This window comes from Rhineura floridana, chromosome 8 (assembly GCF_030035675.1).
Source record: "Rhineura floridana isolate rRhiFlo1 chromosome 8, rRhiFlo1.hap2, whole genome shotgun sequence".
NCBI classification, from domain to species: domain Eukaryota; kingdom Metazoa; phylum Chordata; class Lepidosauria; order Squamata; family Rhineuridae; genus Rhineura; species Rhineura floridana.
The window spans coordinates 110,737,011-110,760,444 of NC_084487.1; the positions used below are offsets into that span (position 1 = coordinate 110,737,011).

A 23,434-nucleotide genomic window follows, 5' to 3' on the forward strand; every position below is an offset into this window, starting at 1 on the left:
TGTGTACTGTCATTCCTGAGCATTGGACATGCTGGCTGGGACTGATGGGTATTGTAGAACATGACATCTGAAGGGCACCATGTTGGGTACTCCTGGAGTAGTCCATATTGGGTTTTGTTGTTGTCATTATGTGCCTTCAAATCAATTACAACTTATGGTGACCCTATGAATCAGCGACCTCCAATAGCATCTGTTTATATAAACTAGTAGTCCAACTCAGTGTAAGGCAGGTTTATGTGACCTTAGTTTCCATCCCAGGATGTAAAAAGGTTCCTTACAACATTATTAAAAACATGCAAATATTGCATCTAAGAATTGTTAAAATAAAATCAGAATCTATATACTCAGTGTCTAAAGCAACTAAGACTGCAATCTTATATACACTTACCTGGGAAAGTCCCATTGAATTCAGTGGGATTTGCTTTTGTGTTGACATGCATAAGCTTAAAAGACTTGTCCAAGACAACACAGTGAAATTAGGCAGAACAATGACTACGACCAGTTCTGAGTTCTACTGAGTACACCAGCATGTGGTGCCCTACTCCACAATCCACCTCATCATCCCCCTACCCACGCATGCCTTTTCTTTGCCCTCTCTGTAGCACATCACAGGAACAGAAATTACACTGAAAATGTTCTCACTCAGCCAGAGCATGAAGAGCATGAAAGGGGATAAATCCAAGGGAAGCAACTGGAGCAAGTGGAGAAACTAAAGGATGAAGGCAAAAGATGTCATTTTACAAGTTCAAGAATATTAAGGACAAGGTCTTTAGTACAATAAAAATAGCTTAAAAGCAAGCAGTAGTTCTGACAGACAAAGAAAATGGAGATGATTGTTTTTAAGGACTTGCCCTCAAGGCAGCTCAGAGTAACACAGCCTCCCAAAGCAGTCCTACCTTTGTTTTCCAGCTTGAGTTCCTCTGCTAGTAAGCTGTCTTGTCTATTGCCAAGTACAAATGCCAGAAATGAGAGGATCAGGGCATCCAGGATTCCAATTATGGCCAGGATATATGCCCAGCGGATTGAACAAGCCCCCAGTGTGTACTTGTCTGTCTTTTCGCCACACATCCGTTTCACCTCTTTTGCATCCCAGCCATCAGGATAAATCATACAGCCCAGGACAAGGCAAGCAGCTGGAAAGAGAAAGAAAAAGAAAAAAGAGAGCGATAGAGTAATTGCATGGCTGAAGTTTATATTTCACCCATATTTAGTTATTAAAATACCTCCACTTTATGATCCAGGACTTTGCAACTTGTTTTTTTCAACGACAATAACAAAATATTCAGTGTGCAGAACATTAATACGCTGCCCATAAGCTTGAAGTCCTGTGAATTTAAGGGGGGGAACCCTGTACCCTCAATAACTCCTTTAACTTTTTTCAGACTTTGGGGGAAAAGCCTTGCAAAATAAACAGGAAAACTAATACATTCATTCATGGCACAGAGTAAATGGGTATACTATAAATTAAAAGTCTATGCAACAAATAAAGAGACCTAAATTATATCCAGATAGTATCTGCATTGTGCTAATATAAGTTTTCAACTATATACAAAAACAGCAATAAATACTACAGATCTTTGGTAAAATACCCATTCCAACCAACAGTCTTTTTCAGTTTCCTACTGATGAATGATAACATTATTCCTTCGGGGGGAGGGAGAGAGGGTCTCTTTTTAATCAGAGTCCAGCTTGAATGATGAAATGCACTAGTCTTTCGTAGACAGTTGTGTGTTAATTCTTCCAACTGCTTTTATAAAAAAAATACTTTTGGTTTCCAACTTTCCTTCAGTATATAAATGCTATGATAACTCCACTGAAAGAATCTTTCTTTCCTTTCCCCATCCTTTCATGGAATGCTTTTGATTCATAAACCTTGGTTAATGATCAGCTGCCTGATGGTCAATGAAGTGATGAACGTGCATCCTGATAGCATGCCATAGATCTGCATCAAGTCACTTTGTACCTTGCTTGCTTAATTCTTCACTGTTTTCTGATCCCTTGGCCAAAATAAGGGGGGGGGTTGCATGTTGGTTGCTGCCCGTGAAAGTGAAGAGAGTAGGTTACATAAAACAAAAAGGTACACCTTTGATTTTTAATCTAGTTTGTTTGGAAGAGTGAGTAGATTTTAGATATAAAAAATAGTTAAGAAAACTCAATCTTATTTTTATGCAGCTACTTACATTGTAAGCTTTGAACAATGTAAGAATAAGAATGCAGAAACAATAATTAAATCGAAATCATACCAAAGGTGGTTTAAATTAATCAACACATTTTTATAAAATCCCAGTTATGGTGAAGTTAGCTTAAACTATGCCATCTTCAGAATGCAGGAGTAGAGAAAAGAATTGAATGCACATTAGCAGCCTTCACATGCGAAAAATAAAATAAAAGTACCCATATGTACTCTTAAATAAGATTACATAGGCAAAAGTTTTATTTGGCATGCCTAGAAGCACAGTTGCATATTTGAGATGCAGTTCTGGCAATGTTTCATTTATCAGATACAAGATCATATGATTTTTAAAGCATAAGGGATACTTATAAAACTTACCTACACATAATTTCATTTGGAAGGGCAGGTTTTGATTTTTGAATCCTTTCCAGAAGACCACACAATATTTTCTGTGCAACAAAACCCAGCCTTTTTTAAACCCATTTTCATTGCTTGCTCACTGCTGCCATTTTTTAGTACTGAAGCAAATTTGTACAGAGGTAAAAATGATCACTGCACATCAACACTGCAATTTCTTTTGGTATTGCTATTATCTTAAATATTTCTTGCTATTTTTATTAATATTAATATAATTGCTATTTTAATGGCATTTTATGCCATTTTATGTTAACTGCTAACATACTTTTTAATTAAGTGGTATATAAATCTTGCTAATAAAATAAAATAAAATAAAAATGTTTATTTCAACAACTGTGTATGTTCCCATTTTTGTTAATAGCCATTTTTACACATTCTGCATTTGAAATAATTTTTTTTTAAAAACCATGGTAAATGTGATAGGGAAGCAGCAAGAAGAGTAGGAATGGCAGCCACCAATAAAAGGAGTGACTCAGATCCACCCTAGCAGGGCTATATCTTTTTCAGACGCAATGTTTCTCTAGCTCCTCTTCCTTCTAAGCAGCAATGTCAAATCTTCCCTGCCACTTTTGAATCTACAAACTGAGGCAATATCCTGTTTGGCAGGGAAAGCCTGGGCAATTTCTGTGTTCATTCACACCATTTCCACCCAACATCTCGAAACATGATAAAAATACTTTCCTGTGTGTGTGCAATTCATTCAAGGGATACGTGTAGCCAAACCTATTGGCTGCACTAAGCAAGCTGTTTCTAAAAGTCACCTGGGTGCAAAAGACCATAAACACAGAATGCTACTTTTATTGCTCCGTCCCTCACCTATGACCATTGAGAGGTGCTACATGCTGTTCCTACTGTGAATAATGGACTACTGCGATGTCTTCCATAGGTTAGCTAGATCTTTAACATTTGCTTATTTTCTTATAGTACCAACCTGCTTTCCCTTGTTCTTATTCACAACATAACCTTTCTTTAATCTGGTGGCTTTGGGGCTTGACAGTGCCTTCCGTGACAGGCTCAAGGGACTGTGTTCCTCACATGCGCTTAGATCTATTGGCTTCCTGCTCTCCATTACTGCCTAAGCGGATGCTTGAAGAAAGCAAGCGGAGACAGGAAGGAGATATGCTGGTTGCTATCACACCCAAGCAACTGGCTTGTAGTTCTGAGGTGCTTCCCTGACTGGAGTAAAACATCTGTTAAAAGGATGGGAATAACGGCAGCTGTACAGACAACACTACATGCATGACTGGTCTACATTACAAGGTAGCAGAGGAGCAAAAGAGTATTACTGTCCCTGAGATCCCACTCAAAAACCCATCCAACCCTTCCCACCCCAGCAACCCAAATGCAAATACTAGTCCTATACACAGCCTTAATGGTAACTAACCACACTTCTAGCCAGACACCACAGAAATCAAGTGGCATCATGCACTCCAACAGTAATCAGAGCCAACGAGGGGGGGAGAAGCCGGTACAAATTACTGGGGCCCAGCAGTCCCGAAGGGGGCCCGGGCCCCAACTATGTTGCACATGCTTTTGTCTTTCTCAGTAGTATCATTTGTCAATTGTTTTTGACATCCATTGTAAAATTGGTGAATTTCAAAGAAAACAATAATGATATAAAAGATTAAAGTGTAAAGATTTTTAGCCAGTCCGCTCTTGCCGGGGGACCAAAAATTTTTTTTCACTGAGGCCCAAACCCGCTCTTGGCGGCCGTAAAATATATGACAAAGTCTGTTTTTATATCTTCACTGTCTCCAGATACATGTGGGCAAGATCTCTCCTGCTGTTCATATTCCCCCCTCCCCTTTCACTAGTCCAGCTGGCAAAAAGTCCATGTCAATGTTACTTTGCTGATACTTTGTCAAGCTATGAGCAGTAGCTGATGCACTGACGTTGCTGCTGATGTTGACTGGCAGACTAGTTCTTCTCACAAGTGCAGAATATGGGCTATCAAGCTCTTCCGGCCAGCACATGCATATATGCTCATTATACTGCATTGTAATAAAGACAGATTTGTCTGAGAGATGGTTTTGTCTTTGCTTGCCAGCAGTTTCTCAGATAGTTGGGTTGGGTTGCCAGAGGACTTACTTGAGGCTATTAGTTGGCAAAGCACATAAATCCATTAAATAAAGGCTGGAAGTCTGAGACTTCAGCTCTGGAGATGGAGAACACAGGGAATGATGTACGCAGAAACGCTCCCCACACAGAGTTTGGGTGCCTCCAGATTGTCAGTATTTTGGGGAAGGAATTCAAGCGCATACCACACTGGGCTCCTGCTGGGAGGAAGGGCGGGATATAAATCAAATAATAAATAAATAAATACAGGAACTTTCACTTTGTGCAGTTGAAGTGGACTAAAGCAGACACTGTCACCCTAGTGAAACAAGTCTACTTTTAAATAAGCACAGACTTTTTGTGGTTTGGAAGGTGATGGGGAAATGCATCGAAAAGTGTGGGATGCACAAATGATTAATGGGAAGACAAGTAATCACCCCATAAGCAAATCAGGATGAATGTAGGACATGCTCATTGTCACGTAACCATCCGGTAAACAAACCAGAACAAATACTCAATAATCCCACGTAAGCTTTGTACAAGCAATTTAGGATGGATGCTGAATAAACAGGTGGTCTGGAGGAGCCCTTCTTCAATGCTCCAGTTAGAACAGGTATAGCGTTTAAGCTTGACATGCAAGTCAAAAGTGTTTGGGTCATATTCAATGCTAGTCTAACTCAGAGTAGACCTACTGAAATTAACAGACATGGCTAACTCAGGTTTGTTAATTTCAGTGGGTCTACTCTGAGCAGGATTTAGTTGAATACAATGTGAAGATCCATAACTCCTCTGCCAGTTCCTGCAACTACCAAACACCTCATAAAGGTTACATGGCGCATTTGTTTTTAATCAGGAAACCAAGGAAGAAAGTGTGCTTTATCAAGGCCTAAAGGCCAAGAATCCATTATTAATGAAGGAATTCAGGCATGGGAATATCAAAAACAGTAGTGAAGCAGAGAGTGCTCTGGAGCATGTGCGGAATCCAGTTAAGATTTATTATGTTTTAAGTGCTTAGAGTAGCTGTTTCCAACTGGGTACTTTCCAACTACATCAGCCCCAGGAAGGTTAACTTAAGGAAATTTGTCAAAGGAAGAATTCCCATTGCCTTCTTTCCACTGTGCCCCCTCTGTGCCCCCTGAAAAGCCCCTCAGCTGGGTCTGCCCCCCTGAACAATGTGGCATGGGGTACAGTTGGCTACTTGAGAGAACAGGGAATAGGAAACTAATCTTGGGCTCTAAGCCCAGTTTTGGAGAATTCCCCTCTTTCACAGCAGACTGCCTTCCCCATCTCATATGTTCAGGAAGGCCACCCCATCCTGTGAAGCTTTTGCAGGGGTACAAGTGATCACAGATAGGGTTGCCAGACTCAGGGCCTAAGACTGATCCTGTACCTTTAGGAGAAGAGAATGTCAGCCAAAGTGCAGGTATTCTTGCAACACCGTAATGGGAAAAACCACAAGGTGGAATTCTCTCTTCCCCCTGCACAGCTGATAAAGATACAAAAGACCATTTGGAGGCTGGGCCTGGCAACCAAGAGGTGTTCTGCATCTTTAAAAGTCGTGCAGGGGGAAGGGAGAATTCGACCTTGTGGTTTTTTTCATTACAGTGTTGCAAGAACGCCTGCACTTGGCTGACTTTCTTTTCTCCTACATCAGTCTCAGGCCCTGAGCCTGGCAACCCTAATCACAGAGGAGAGGAAATGATGGGAATTCTTCTGTCTATGTATTTCCTTAAGTTATCGTAGGATCCAAGTCAATGTTTTGTTGTGCAAACAACCAAGTTGCCTTTTGGTACTAGCAACTCAGGGGAACACAAACCTGCTTTCAGTTACAGTATCTCGGTCAATTACAGTCGCTGAAGAAATATATGCTGACAGTCCGGATTGAAAGGGAAGCCTAGGAAGGGCCAGAAGCCTGAGCAAAGTTTTCTAGTGGGCTATTTTGGTTGTTTCCACGCTTAGGGCCCTTCAGTGCCATTGAGGCATTGCTTTCTCATAGTGAAGAAAAACTAGAATCAAAATGGAAGGTGATATTTAATGCTAGTCCTGCTCAGAGTAGACTCATTGAAGTTAATTGACATGATGGTCTCAGGTTTATTAATTTCAATGGGTCTACTCTGAGTAGGGCTTTGTTGCATACACAAGTACTTAATATAGTGCGATGTTATTCAGCAATGCCTTTCCTTAAGGTCAAGATTCTCCTGTAATGTTTACTCACAAGGGAAGTCCTGTTCAGCAAAGGGTCCTAGCAATGTTAAATGCTTCCTCCTTGCAGATTCAGCTCATTTTATGTCTTCCTGATAATGATTAGCAGCAGTAGTGATTAGTGATGAAGAGCCTATTAATATCCCACTGAAAAGTATCCCTTAATTGCCCCAGTGTCAGCTGCTGTTCTGGGGTGGGGAGTTTAATTATTGATTTCCTCTCTTTTTGGAGGGCCGGACCTACAAGAAGGAAGTGTTTCATTAATAGCAGAAAAACCATGAAGTCCCACCCAATAGTGCTTTGCCTGTCCATACTAAACAGGCAAAGGCTGTAATTCTGCTTTTTAAAATTATGTACAATTGCCACAAATCCAGTCTGGAAAAAATACACATGATCAACACAGAAAAAAATGGAATATACCCTCATCATCCAGATGCTCCGTAAAAAAAAAAGTGATCAAAGGATGGCAGATCTAAAGAAGAGGGGCAGCGTGGAAACAAGCTTATGCAGGTTCAAAAAGAGATTAACAAGATACACAGGGGAGGAAATACATTTTTGGGAAGTAGATGATACATGAAATTATTCCTTGTATTAATTGGCTTTGTTCCAAGTTACTGAGAGTAGAAGATCTGCCAGGCTGCAGTACAGATGGTGTAGTAGTGACATATACAACAGCAGACATCTGGCAGACAGGTGTTATATTTTGTATCTGGTGACTAGCCAGCAGCTCAGACCTGTCTTTATGGAAATGAACGTAAGTGGAATGAAGAAGGTATTTAGCAGGGAGAGAAAGAGAGGAGAAAAGCAGAACACACTGGCTGCCTGCACCTTTCCTCACCAAAAGATCAGAAAGAGGAGCACATCCCCTAGTGACACCAGCTACAAAGAGAATCAAGTCTCCAGAGTCTTCTCTCAGCAAGAAAATTTCAGGAAACAGACGTATTACTGCTCAATAATACATCTGCTCACTGGTACAGCTGCCAATTGGCTTCATGAGATTCTGGTTTTGCTACAACTTGGCTTTCCTCTCTGCAGTGTTAATAATGCAGCTCTGATGTGGATTTTTTTTAATCACTGGTGTGCAAAATACGCAAGTAGATACTGCTAGGGATGGATGAATCTGTCAATTTCAGTTTTTTCTCAGTTTCTTTCTTCTTCCTGTCTTAGGCCACATTCACACTGTACCTTTTTTCCACTATTATTCCACTTTAAGCACTTTGGCTTCCCCCAAAGAACCCTAGAAAGTGTAGTTTGTGAAGGGCGCTGCGAGTTGCTAGGAGATTCCTATTCTCCTCATAGAGCTACAGTTTTCAGAGTTCTCAGGAAAGAAGGACTGACTATTAAACCACTCTGATAACTGTAGCTCTGTGAGGGGAACAGGGGTCTCCTAGCAACTCGCAGCACCCTTCACAAACTACACTTCCCAGGATTCATTGGGATAAACCACTCCAAAGTCCCATTGATTTTCAGCACATTCATAACCATGTCTACTCAAAAGTAAGTCCTATTGAATTCAATGGGATTTACTCTGGGCATATGGGATTAGCATTGCTTTTACAAAAGCAAGTACTGGGAAGGTTTTCAAAACACTGCGCAGGATCTGACTCCTGCACACAAGAGGAAAAAAACCTGAAATGTATATACTTACCCAATTTATGAGATTTTCAGATAAACAGGGGGGGAAACCACCATTTTCTGGCATTGCAATGAGGTTTTCTAAGTCAATCAAACTGAAACACAACCTTGGCTTCACTGATTGGCTGCAATCCTGAACGGACGGGGTTAAAGCTACGAAGTGCTATACAGTACTGTTTAAAGAAAGATTTAACAGCCGGGGGGGGGGGCTGATGTTTTTATGTATATCTCGAGAACCGGACCACCTAGAAACTATTTTTTTTAAATTAAAGCTGAGAATCCAGGCCACCTAAGGGGCTAAACGGGCACCGGGTGGCATGCAAAGAATCCAGGTAAAACCCGGCTAACCGGGCAATATGGCAACCCTACCTTAGGTCCATACCACAAACTAGTCTAGTGAAGTAGTACAATATACAGCCCTGGTAATTTATGAGAAGGCGGTATATAAATACTTTGACAAATAAAAAATAAAACAAAACATACTATGACCGTTAGGAGAGACAGATGCACCAGAAGTGTCATGAAATGGCAAGACATTGAGGAAGGAGGTTAAGCTTGTGGGCATTCCCTGTTACGTGACAACTCCTCTACCAGTGCTGCAGTGGGTGAACAATTATTCAGTCTATGAATCATTACTGTTGAAGTGGAGTTGGTTCTTATGGGAGATTATGGCTTTGTGGAGGAAGCTCCTAAAAAAGTGGGGTATCCATTTTTAAATAAAATAAAATAATCAAAATTCATAAATCGACACAGGGAGAGATGAATAATGGTTTTGATTGTCACTAGTGATATTATAGGCCCTATTCAATACATTCCCATGATTTTTATATAACCTGATTACACCGAACAGTTGCCATTGAAAAACACAAGCTAGATGGAAGAAAAATGGAATTTTCCCAGGGTCAGAATATTGTGGGTTGAGTGTGTTGTGAAAGTAATCTCCAGCAGAGATGACACCAGGAAGGAAACAAACAACTAGATCTGCTACAACAAATTTATTGCACTAAAAGTGATCATTTGGAGACCAGTTTTTAACTAGCTGTGATACAGAGTGACATCTCTCAACCTTCACCAATCTTTCGGGGGGGGGGGATGACCTGCAAGCTCTGGGACAGTCTGTAAATTAGGCGAGTAATGAGAAAATATTTTTTAAAAGAGGTCATTTACTGAATGCAGAGAGAGTGAGTCATGTTTTCATATAATTAAAAGGTCAGCGTAAAGAACAACTTGACTATTCACATTCAAAGAACAAGGATGTTTTTCAGCTTCACTGTTCTAAACAACACTGCCGTTGTTTATATTCTTGCAGGAGATCCACAGGGCAGTTGGGAGGGCAGGAGGGAAAACTATTTTCAACAACTAAAAGTCATGGCACTAATTGTAAGACATCTTCAGGCCAGGCCAGTTTACCTAGACTTTGGGCACAATCCTGACTGGCCTCTTCACCGAGAGAAGGGCACAGAACAACTCTGTTGGAGGCCAGTGTATCCCTCCCCTTTCTCAACAAGCTACCCATGATGCCTGGTCATCACTGATATACCTGGCTCTTCAGACAGGCCTTTGGGACTTACGGGGAGGGTTAAATTTTTACGACCAATAGCCTACTACTCTGCACTGGAACTGTTTTATTGTTTTATTGTTATATTGTATTTTATGATGTATTTTATTATGATGTAATGTATTGTTGTTAAATTGTACGTCGCCTAGAGTGGCCATTGGCCAGATAGGCGACCCACAAATTAAATTATTATTATTATTATTATTATTATTATTATTATTATTATTATTATTATTATTATTATTATTCTCACTCCTGCTTCTGCTGAGCACAACCTATGACCCAGAGGACCATGGAGGAGCTGGTTGCTGAAAGCTCAGTGTGTGGGTTGCCTTTCTTTTAAGTGAATGCTCTGGCCATGATGAAGCATACACAGAGAGCAACGGTAGCTGGACCCCAAGGTGGCATGGTGGGAGAGAGGAGGGTTATACTAGCCTTCAGCAGAGCTACTCCTTGCTCTGCTCTCTGCACATAGTGTAAGCAGGTTTGGGCCTATAACTGGGAGAGGCAGCCAAAACATCTTGTAGTACAAAAGAGATATTTCTATCTGTTGGTAAGGGCCAGGATCTAAATAACCTCTCTAGCCCCATCAAAAGCCCCCTCCAATAGTATCCTGTTGAAGCACAAGGGGACACTGTCCAAAGAGAAATCCCTCCTCCCTGAAATGTGGATTTCTTTGGAACTCAGCCAGGAAGTGGTTGCTTTTTATATTACTCGTTTAACATAAAAGCTTCTTTTTCACTCTAGCAGCTGTCTACCTGCTAACTACCCAATAATGTTACATGCTAAATGTTTACTGCATTTGCATCATGAAATGAGCCCAGGGAGTCCCTCCTTATGCTGGACTCATTTTTTAAAGTGCTGCCAGAAAATCTTTTGACAAGAAATAATTTGACTGTGTCAAACTCTTTGCATCCCAACAACAAGCAATTATTTTGGTGGCCTGAATGCAGAAAGATGCAAAGGGTCATTCTGAAAAGGAGAGAAAGAAGAGGCTAAAGGGACCAACTGTTGGTTGCACTAGAGAACACAAAAGGCTTTAAGAAATGGGTTGGTTTTAAACATATATTTTAATGAGGAAAGAACTGTTTTTTAAAAAACCATCTTTGTATGCCCCCAAATATTTAGATAAATAAAAATTTTGTGTGTAACCCATGACACTCTTGGCACAGCAGCCTGATGACAACGAGCAGGTACCTTTTGTGTAACAAAGCAATAGGTTTTGGCGCCCCACCCCACAACGTACCTGAGGGGCACACATTCGTCTCCCAGACTGTGCCACCTGTCATGTGCTATTCTTTACTTATCTCATCTTCAGCTCTTTCTGAACTTTTAAACAGTTCCATTAAGTGGAAAAGAAGAGGAATGGACAATAGGACCTTGAAAATCCTAGGCTGCACCGTCACTTCATTCACGCTGACATTCAGCAGTGACATTTCTCTGCCTTTCAGAAGCAGATGCATTGCAGAACCCAGCAGCAGCAAGAGTATCAACGCCAGTCATGCCCCTCTCATTGATGGCCTGAGATATGAATAATGACAGTCATAGTGGCAGAGAGTGAGGAAAGGGAGAAAATCTTCAGAACCCCATCCTTACTCTTCCCTGCCCATTTGAAAGCGAGATGAAGACCACGTCACCCAACCAGTGAAAGTTGCCAGTAGGTGGATTCCTCTCTAACTAATTTGTTTTTATTTCCTGCTCAGTTAGAGCTGTGAATGCTGGTGTGAGGTACCAACACAGTCAAAACATCCATATATTACTATTTCTTCCAATCATTTATACAGAGCTGTCAATTAATATGCTACTTTACAAGAGTAATACAGTAGGCCCCTGCTTTATGGTGCTTTGCTTCATGGAGCTTCGCTAATGCAGCGGTCTCAATTAGACACAATTAGACTAAAGCCCCATTCATACGGTGCTTGTTCTGCTTTTATGGCGGTTTTCGGGCATCGCGCGCCATTCTATTCAATGAGTTCCACTTTTCGGCAGGGGTCCGGAATGTAACCCACCGTATGAGTGGGGCCCTACTGTAGTACAAAAATAATAATAAAAAATACCCTGCCCCAAGGAGTTTCCAATGACAAGACAGACAATAGATACATGGGGCTGGGGGAGTGAAAGGCAAACAACAGCAAGAAAGGAGGACCAGGAGAGACAAAAAAGAACAATGTATGAATGTGAGTCAATTCAGCTATGTACACTTTGGCTTTGTTTGGAGTTTTGACGACAGCAAGGACAGTGAAATGATGAACATTTATTAATTTTAAAAAGTCTCACAGTGACGTAACAAGATAAAATACAGACAAATAAAATCAATTAAAAACCAGAATATTTAAAACAATGTCCAATACAAAATTCCTAAAATGCATATCTAAAAACAAAATAAACGCAAGTCATACCCTACTCCACCAAAAGATGAGCACCACAGTAGAGGCTAACTTACTTACCAAAGACCTGGATAAATGAAAATGTCTTAGTTTCGCGCCTAAAAATGACAATAAAAGTAACAGATGCATTCCCCTACAGAGAGCATTCCACAAATGGGGGGGGGAACGATGGAAAAGGCCCATTCTTTTGTGGTCATCCTCTGCACAGCACTTGGGTGAGGCACATGGAGAAGGGCCTTTGATGAACTGGTTCATCAGTTGTTATATTGAGTAGAATAGTAATTTATATACATAGTAGAACAGTAGGAAAAGTGTTTCCCAGACTACTGACTTGTAGGCAATCCCACCTTTAATGCTCAAAGCTCTCTGTGTTACCACTGTGACTGAACAGCAAGAATATAAACACAGACCTCACACTTCCAGGAAGGTACCTGTGTGACATTCCTTCTCTTTTCTTCTAATGGCAACATCCTGTTTTAACAGGCCTTTACCTCAGCAGGCAATATCTTCCATCACATATTGAGAAATGCTGCCACCAGGAGCTTTACTTCAGATCCAGTACTTTTTCTTTTTGGGATATGAGGACATGTATTGTTCTTTCATCTATATTACTTTTCCTCTTGGTAGTAACCGAGCAATAGGTGTGAGACAATGAAGACAACAGTATATATATTATTTCACATTTGAAAGGCATTACACAATAAGAAGCTACTTTTATTCCCCCCCAGCATATATATTTAAGTTACTAGGTTTCACTAATTATATTAACTAGTAACTATTCCCTCTTCCAGTCATACTCACTCTCCCTACACCCCACTCAAATCCTAGATCCTGTATCTTTTTATCTAAATTTTCAATTGCCACAGGTCTAACTGAACCTAAATCCTACCCCTAACTTTTTGTTCTCATCCCTCAAAACACCACTCACCTCTAAACATGTCACACTTCTCCTCCCTACTTCTTCTCCCAGCCAATCACCATTGATATGCAAATACTCCTCCCTGTCACTCAGTCTCAATTACCATGAATAATATACATATAAACAGGTGACATCGCAACCTGTGGTAGAGTACTTTGTCCTCATAAGGGCAAGAGTGTGTGTGCGTCGTAAGGGCAATAGTGTGTGTGCGTGCGTGCGTGCGTGCGTGCGTGTTTGAACACTATGGATTCAAGCTCTTCGTAGATTCAGAAAATTCACGCACCAGATGCAATGGTAAAAAGGGGCAAACTATAACTCTTACGTTTGAGAATATTTTCAGTTTTTACTTAAATGTAAAAAAGCAGGGCAGCTTGTCATTGTACTTCAGGAGGTGGAGCCCAGGCACAGACATAATCTGGTCCTATTTATTTTCAACATTTGCATGCCACCCTATAACAAAGTTCCCTGGATGGCTTATAATACAATATACACATATAAAATAAAACATAAAATAATAACATAAAACTAAATAAATATAATTCCACTTCATGTGAAAATGGAGGTTTTTGAGACGGTTGAAGAGACCAGCAAATCACATCTTGATGTCCTCTATATTCCCTCTTAAGTAGAGTCCTTCACCCTCCATATCTCACATTCAGTTTGCTCTTTAATGCCTCTGTTCTGTCATTTGTCCTGCCTGCTCTAAAGTTCCTTAAGAAAATCTATCAAATCCTTTCATATCAGCCCTTGCTAACTCCAATTTTAGCAAACTGTTCTGAAGTGACAGAGGTCTTTATAGAATTTGCTTTTACACTCTCAGAAATATGTTTCTGTACCTGCTATCAGTTTTTTAACCTCTCTGATGAATGCATTAGGGAAGGAATTCATTTAGACTATTTCCCTGTTTCCATTACCATGTCAACCTTGCAACAAAACTAGAATTGTCAAATTTTAGGTAAAAAAAAATCTTGGGAGGTGACATTCTGTAGTAGGCTTGCATGATTTGAAGATAAAATCCCAGACCATTCCCATCACCTTCTCTGAAGATGAAGCAGGCCAACTATCATAGGCCTTAATTTCTATGTCTGAGGTTGCTCCCTGTAGGAGTAGGACCCAGATTCACAGAACATGACCAGCTCTACCATTAGGCAGAATGAGGTTTCACCTCAGGCATCAGATGCTGGGGGACAGTATCAGCAGCCCCTAGCCATTCATCCTAAGGACCCCTAGCCATTCCCCTTTGTTGGAGAACAGAGCTGCAATATGCTATTCTTTGGCCCCTAAATTAGCCTGTTGCCTCAAGTGTCCTGGGTGACACTATCCTATCACCAATGTTGAACTAAGATTAAACTGCCAGTCTACTCAACTTCTGCACTTGGAATGTACTTGGAATGGGGAGGAAGTGTCATCTTCACCTCAGGTGGCAAAATATCTGGGGTCAGTCCTGAATGGGACGCTGCGGCAGCCCTACTACCTCAGGGACCAGAAATGATCATATACAGTCGCTGCAACCCCCCTAGGAAACTGTGTCATAGGATATTTATTTATGACATTTACAGTATATACTGCTTATTAACAAAGTTATCTGTCTGATTCATAAATATAAGTAAAAAACATAAATGGAACATAGACATAAAATCTTATTAAAATAAGTATTTTTATGCCATTCTTTAATCTTATTTCTAGAGAGCCAGTGTGGTGTAGTGGTTAAGGTGTTGCACTACAACCAGGGTTCGAATCCCCACAGCCATGAAGCTCACTGGGTGACCTGCCTCTCAGCCTCAGAGGAAGGCAATGGTAAACCCCCTCTGAATACCGCTTACCATGAAAACCCTATTCATAAGGTCGCCATAACTCGGGATCGACTTGAAGGCAGGTCATTTCATTTTCAATCTTATTTCTACGGTGGTTTACAAAAAAAGGATACACAATTAAAATGAAAATACAAACACGTAAGATAATAAAAGCTGCATAAAACAGTCAGCAGAATTAAAATTGCAGCTAAAAAGCTGAGGAAAATAAGTAGGTATTTGCCTGGCATTGAAAGGACAATAAAGGAGGTACCAACTGAACCTCTCTGGGGAGATTATTCCAAAACTGGGACACCACCACCAAGAAGACCCTCTCTCTGTTAGCCATCCTCTTCATTTCAATGGTGCAGGCATGCACAGGATGTCCCTCAATGGAGAACTTAGTGGATGGGACACATGGAGATGGGCAAAGTACTCTGGTCCTAAGCTGTAAAAGGCTTTAAACCAGCCCTTTGAATTGGTCCTGGGAATGGACTGGGAGCCAGTGAAGTTGGTACAGCACAGGTATAATAGGATCATAACACCCAGCACCAGTTATTAGAGATCTCCCAGTTAGAGAAAGAAGCTACTCAGCAACAGAATGTTGCTTCAACATCAAAGTGAGTGCAGAACGTGCTCCCTATCATCGTATGTTAAATTTGTGATTGCGTTTAATGTCTCTGGGTCCCACCTGTGGTTCCTATTTAACAAACAAAAACCCCTTGCATTAAACGCACACTAAATGTAATGTATAGTTTGGCCCTAAGATAAGCTTCAGTAGGTGGTACAACAGTTGTACTGTGAGAGCAATCTACCACAGCAACCACTGGTGAGCCCTCACTGGTTTGATCTAGTTCCATTACTGTGTTACCTAGGACTGGTGTGCACATGCAGCATATACATAATTTGATTTCTCATCACTTGACTACACAGTGTTTGAAGATTGCAGCAGAGAACATATGCATCAACTCGACTGTGTTTGGGGTGATGTGAAGGTTTCATCTGTAATGTTTAGTCTGTGACTGCTCATTCACACATCCAAGTGAATTGCAAGGCATGGGTGAAGCAGTCGATAGTCTGCAGGCCTACTGTTCTCCAGTTTCTGCTGTTCCCAGAGTGTTGTGCCTCATTAACTCTTTGAACTGGTTCATATGCACAGGCTCCCAGAGAGGAGATTTTGGCCGCTTTGTTCCTCCTCTGGTTCTGTGCCTGCACTGCTGGGAGCTAAGCTGTGGTTTGGCTTAACATGTCATCCAAACTCACGGTTTGGTTTGCTCCAGACACACCACTAGCTGTAACCAAGGTTTGTTCTCAGATTTACAGGTAGTGGCTTGTCTAGATTGAGCAAACCATGATCCCAGATTTTTATGACACACTAAGCCAAATCATAGCTTAGCTTGGAAATGCTTTTTAAGATGTTTGAAAGATTTTTTAAAAGATAATTTTAAAATTGCTTTTAAGATGTTTTATTTTTGAGATGTTCTAAGATATTTTTAATGTTTTGTCCTTTATTTGCCACCCTAGGCTCCTTCTGGGAGGCAGGGTGGGATAGAAGGTGAAATATTAATATTAATATTTAGTAGTAGTAGTAGTAGTAGTAGTAGTAATAATAATAATAATAATAATAATAATAATAATAATAATAATACAGCCACGAGAGTGCCGTTATATTATAGCCAGAATGGATTTTTCACATTCCACTATGTTAAATTGAAAATACCCCCCATGCCATTCTACTGCTTCCCATACGCTTATTTCAAAACAAAACCTTACAAAACTTATAACCCTGAACTCAGAAACACTTGCTTAACAACCCTCTAAGAACACTCAGAAAAAATCGAGAGTTCAAAGTTTAAAACAAGAGGAAAAAAATCCAGACCCCTGTGGACTTTTTTTCTGTCAGAGGTCTCATAATTTGTTGAAACTGATTAAAAATCAGCCATGTTCACAGAGTACCTGTAATCCTATTACTGACCTTGCCCCATACTCTCAACTTCATCTTCTGAATTTTAAAGGTTAAAAAAATGCATGGCTGATTTTTAATTAATTTAAGAAAATTTAACATTGGAGTCAATGATAAATGCAGGCATACTCACTAAGAACCAACCATCAGTGTTCTAAAAGCCAGACTCACAGCTGTTTGACTTGACTAATCAGAGGGCCACACCCACGCCAGACATTTATTTCACTTTAGACAGTCATGGATTCGTCCAAAGAATCCTGGGAAGTGTAGTTCGTGGTGACAGTAGTTAGGAGACTCCTGTTCCCCAGACAGAGGTCGAGTGGCCAGAGTGATTTAACTGTCAGCCCGTCTTCTGGGGATTGTAGCTCTGGGAGGGGATCAGGGTGTCTCCTAGCAACTATCAGCATCCTTCACTAACTACACTTCCCAGGATTCTTTGGGGGAAGCCATGACTATATAAAGTAAAATAAAGGTCTGGTATGGATGAGGCCAGGGACAGCTTTGGTTTAAATTTGGGTGGGAGACTACATGTGCCTGCTGTAGAATAAAAAGGTGGGGAAAATCCTGGAAAACAATGATACAGTTCACCATGTTTTCCTTTTGGAAAGGAAGGGGCCTTTGCCTCTGCCCGGTGCCCACATGCCCAATTGTCTTCCTTCCCCCTCCCCTCCCTCTTCCTCCCTACCCCCATCCTTCCTCCCCTCTTCTCCTTCTTCCCCTTCCTCCCCCTCCCTGTCCCTCCCCCAGGTCAGTTTCACCTATCCTAAGCATGATTGTACAGGAGTAAATCCCATTGAACTCAATAAGCATGCAAATGATCGATCCATTCTCAGCAAACTTGCACAGGATCCCATTTCTTACCGCCTGGATTAAAAAGCAGACAAATCTACTAACAGGCAAAACAACCTTGCAGTTTAAGAATGTACCTATAGCCAACAGATATTTCTATCAAACTTTAAAAATCAGGGACATTGGGCAGCTACAGTGAATGCACCAAGGGAGCAGGAGACCTGACCTCCTCTCTGAGATATTGTATTGCATATTTGGGTTGATCTTTCACAGTCCAAATCCACTTCCTATGTAGCTTGGAAGAATTTGGTAACATGTGCCTCTGAGCATGTGGTGAGTGGTGGCAACATCTGCAACCAGCCCAAATAACGGAAACAAGACATGTGCTGTGCTGATCCTGTTTTGGCAGGAAGGAAGCAATAATATTAAGACAGTTGATATAGTTCAGATAGTTACGTTAAACATGTTTGATTTACTTTTAGTGAAGTTTCTTATAGTAAATATTTTTTTTATTTCTGTTTCTGTGAATATGTGAAGGACAGCAACACTTTGCAAAATATACACTAAAAAACTCCAAAAACAATTGTGGAATAATGGCACTATCTATTCTGCAGAATAGTCTCCAGTAGACATGAGGAGTGTCTCAGATTGCTCAAGATAAAACAGTGGGAAGTGAAATATATTTTAGCAAATTTCTAGGTGTGGTTTATGTTTTTAATTGACCATGCCAACCCTTCTTTAAGTGGAGTGGTTTAAGCATAGCAGGCTGAAAACATGCATCTTGGGCAGGCCAAGTTTCTTTTTTTCCACCAGCTAGAGTCATTGCTTAAGTAGCAAGATATTGTAATCAGTCTGATTTTACATCAAACCTCAGTTTTAGATTCAACTGTTAATGCACCCAAAATAGAAATAGAACAAAACCTCCAGTTTGAAACACAAAAGGCTGTCTTCACCATCATATGACATTGACCAATAAAAAGGCTTTGAAATTAATAAAAAATAAATTTGACAGATTTCTAGGATGAATAATGAGGGAAATATAATTTTCTAGATTAGATTCTCATGTAGAAACAGTAGTAACACAGGAAAGAAGCAAAGTGAGAAGAACACCAACAAAATGCAAAAAATGTAACTCTCCATCTTTGGAGATGTAGTCCTGTTTGCAGGTGTTGCCACCACTCACCATATGCTCAGAGACATGTTACCAAATTCTTCCAAACTACATAGGAAGTTGATTGGACTGTGAAAGACCAACCGAAATTGTGTTTGCATTTTGACAAATTAGTAGCACATAAAGCCTTGAAGCTCACTGGGTGACTTTCGGCCAATCACTGCCTCTCAGCCTCAGAGGGTGGCAATGGTAAACCCCCTCTGAATACTGCTTATCATGAAAACCCTATTCATAGGGTCACCATAAGTCGGGATCGACTTGAAGGAAGTCCATTTCCATTTACAATATCTCAGAGAGGAGGTCAGGTTTCCTGATCCCTTGGTGCATTCACTATAGCTGCCCAATTTCCCTGCTTTTTAAAGTATGATACAAATATCAGTGGGCTATAGGTATGTTCTTAAACTGCAAGGGGTTTTTTTTGCCTGTTAGTGTATAATAATACCAGCTGTACAGCAGCAGGAAAACTGGGGGAGGAGTGCAGCAGCCATGATCTCTGCTCTGGAAACATGGTTTGGCTTAGCATTATGTGCAAACCAGCTCTGTGTCTTCCACTTCCCAAATCACTGCAGCTTCCTACACCACATACCTGATGAACTCTTCATTTATTTCTGGCACTGAAAATGAGTCCTTGGGCAAAACCCTGAGTGTACTTGAGGACGAAGATGCTGCTTGAATATGCATGACAGAAACGAGGAAAAAAGGTTATTTGACCTTGGATGTCAAAGAATGTTCATCAGGTAACAAAACTGAGGCAATTTAATTCCATTACCTACTTCTCTCTCAAAGGAGAATCTGATTGTACAGCACAAAATATTAACCTGACTGTTCCTTAACCCAGATTTCACACTAGGCTAGTATCAATGTTTTGAGGAATCACTCCAGATTCAGTTATACAGGAAAGAGAACTAAGTCATTGTTGAAATATCTTCTCTTTGATGAGCACAAAATACAGTTACTGTCTCTTACTAGAATGTTGTGCCAAAATGAGTAAATTAATGAGTAAGCAAGTAATCAATGAGTAAGCAAGAGACATCTTTAAAATAAAGACATACACTAGGTTTCAGTTTAGCCTCAAAAGATAGCACAGTGGAACAACCTTTGAAATCTAAAGAGTGGGCCTGAATTTGCAAATATCTGTGAACAGCGTCAATCACCAGACAGTACCATAAGATTTATCAGTATAGTTTAATTGGTTATGTAGATAAAGTTGTACATATCAGCAAATTAATGGCCCTTTGACCACCCTCCAGATGCCCACAAAGCCACAACGATCATTGAGCAGTCCTGTTGCAGTAAATGCTTGCATAAACTTGGCTACCAGAGACCATACTTCACTACATGACATCTTTGTGCTTCAGTAAGCTTTGTTGGAACATTAGATAGTAGGTTTGGCCTCTAAATATATATACTTATCTATAAGGCTTCTTTAATAGAGCTGAGAACATTCATTCAAAAAAAAATGGCACCAGATGCATCACAATAATGGAGAAGGAAGCACAGAGACTGGAAAGATGCTAGAGTACATTTTTGCCTTGATGTTTGTACAGACTGGATTCTTCCTTGGTATGGATTTGGATCAGCAGGGGAAAAAATAGCTGGCATGCATATGGGTAAAATACTGCCCAAACTGCTGGTGCTAATTCAGCCTCACTAACAGTAAAGGAGCCCTTCGCCTCTGTCTTGGTTAGCTGGGGCAGCAAATATTGGTGGTCCTTCAGACCTTGATCAATTCAAAATGTGCCTTGCTATGTAACAAAATCGCCATAAGTTGTAATCGACTTGAAGTCACATAACATCAACAAACAACAAAATAGATCCCTTCTTTTCTCTCTGTTATTCCTCTTGAAAATATTCCTCTGCTGCAGCAAACTTGTCAGCAGTCAATGCTGATACCTAGCAGTTTTTTTTTTAAAAAACCCCGACATTCTTAAATTCCAGCTGTGTAAAATAGAACAATCTTACTGCTCTCTCAAACAGGATGAATATAGAGGAACCAGATTTTTGGAAGCTGTTGACGACAATTCTTGAAAAAGGTGTAATTACAATCATATGACTTTGGACTGTATTCTACTTCTGTACCTCTTACTCTGTGGCATTGTCATTTTTGACAAATCACTGTTCTTTAGCATATAATGAATCATTGCATTGCTTTCTTAGAAAAACCAAAAAAAGAAAAAAGAAATCAGACTGTTTGAAGTCTTTGCAAATTTGACTGCTTCTTTCTGCAATCCTCCAGAACATATATTTATCTCCTAGGTTTTATAAATTTCATTTTTCCTATATGATATATTGCATTCCAATCTCACACTATTTTTCTTTTCTCATGCATTTCAGAGAAGGCATGCCTGGTTTACAATGGAACGAAGAAAAAAGTATAAAGCCACATATATATTTAACTAGCATACAGCAACTTCCATCTTCTTCAGCCAAAGGATGCTTCATGCCACTTTAATTGAAATATGTCTGTTTCTCATCAAACTTCTTCTTTACAGAGGGAACAGAATGCCTTGTCTTGAGCTGACAGAACCTATAAATAGGTTACAATACACCCCCCAAGTCCTAATTACATATTATTTCTTCCAGCTAATCAAATGTCATGGATAACATCTCCCTCCCCAGCTCCCTTCTTTTAGAAACTGAGCTGAACAGAAGACACATTAGGAGGTTTCTCCTCCAAACCAGCAAGTTATGCTTTTAATTAGACAATGGTTTTAAATTGAGGATAATATAAGACGACTTCAGAGTGTGTTCTGGGGAGCCCTGGGGTTTATTGGGAGCTTGCCTGTGATTCCTCAGTGTAGCGGCTGTAATGACAGACAAGCTTCCCTGAATGAAAGTTTGCCTCTCCAGTAAAGATATGTAGCCATAGGAGAGCGCTGGGTGTATTCTTGGTTGAACTATCACTTCACACAAGAAAATAAGGAGGCCCGACAAGCCTGGCCAGCGCCTGACATAAATAGGGTCCGCATCCCTGTCACAGAATCCTCTGCAAAGTACTGGGATTCCATGGCAGACATGCAGGCACTCCTTTGCAGATGAATCAATGTGGAAAGGTTGAACTGAAAGCAGAAAGTATAGAAAACACTGCTCTATAATATGGGTGTTTCAGCATGAAGGCTAGTGTAGATGATAACTGGATACATCAGCTGCACATACTAATACTATATCATTTAGTTTTCCTTCTGTTAAAGAAAACCTGCTTCTCCCCATCACAAAAATCTATGCTATAAATGGTATGCATCCAACAGTTGAGATGGAGGCATGGTCAAGCTTGCCTGACCTGAGCAAAGCTTTTGCTCTGAATCTGAGTGGAGCTTTATGCTTACCCTTGTGGTTAACAAAAATATGAAAGACAGATGGCATATGCAACAGTATCTCTGGAATGGAAAGCTGACAAGCTAAAATCTGAACTGAACTGAGAAAGGCCATGCAGAGTTGGCAGAATTTAGATGGAGCAAAAGTAACAGTGTATAGGAGAGGTCAAAGGAACAATAGGGGATATTAATGCTGTGTGATCAGTGGGTATTATGAAAACAGGGCAATGATTATAGTTTTGCTATCTTTTGGGAAGACTCCCTCTTTCACCCAGAAGCGTAGAAAAATATTTTTATGCAAGTATCATGTCACGCAGCTATCAGCAACAGCATGAGCTAAACAAATAGTACTGAGGACATCAGTTAATTTTTGCAAGCCCAGGGGATGGAAAGGGAGGGTACAAAAGAAAGAGAGAAAATAGGAAGGTAAGCAAGTGAGAATATTGGGAACAACCAGCTCCAGTTGCGCATCAGCTGAAGATGACACTTTGAAGGACTGCTTCCTGGACAACAGACTGCCTGTTGAAGTTGGTGAAGCCTTGCACTGGACTGAATGGAAAAGGCCCAGGACTTGCTTCTGCCTGAAGATCAGAGAACTGGCTGTCTCCCTTTGCTGAAAGTGTACTTTAGGATATAGTGAGCCATCTTTGAATGGTAATTCTGTCTCCTGTTGTGGTGGTTGGAGCCTTGAGGCAATTGCTTTGAATAATGTTTGAAATCTTGTGGCAATTTGTTTTCTTTTGTACTCAATAAAATTGAATTGTACCATTTTTTCTTTTCTGGTTTGGATTTCTGTTCCTGCCTGCATGATCTGTAGTACCCTGGTAAACCCTCACAATGACTTATGTCAGTGTCTACAGAGAGATGACCAGGAAAGGCATTCATTCTCATTCAAAAAGAAAACCAGAAAGCTAGAAGTCAGAAAAAGCAAGGCCAGTAGTGTAGTGGCAAATTCAGAAGTGCAGTGTCCTTTCATGTTAGTCAGACACGCCCCCTCCCCCTTTTTTTGTTGCTGGGTTGAGAATGAGATCCTTGTTAATGCCTTATCCCACAACAACAGA

The 23,434-nt window shown here is 40.5% G+C and overlaps 1 protein-coding gene across 8 annotated transcripts in view; it reads right to left on the bottom strand.

Annotated features, from left to right (window-relative positions):
- The window catches only part of LHFPL3 (LHFPL tetraspan subfamily member 3), a 425,978-nt gene that overhangs the window by 141,420 nt on the left and 261,124 nt on the right, over positions 1–23,434 (bottom strand). For all 8 annotated transcript variants that reach the window (XR_009764489.1, XM_061640439.1, XM_061640437.1 and 5 more), the window contains exon 2: positions 897–1,133. Coding sequence is in view for 7 of the 8 variants with exons in the window: in XM_061640439.1 (XP_061496423.1) it covers positions 897–1,133 (237 nt within the window). In the remaining variant the exon portion in view is untranslated. The remainder of the gene's footprint in view (positions 1–896; positions 1,134–23,434) is intronic.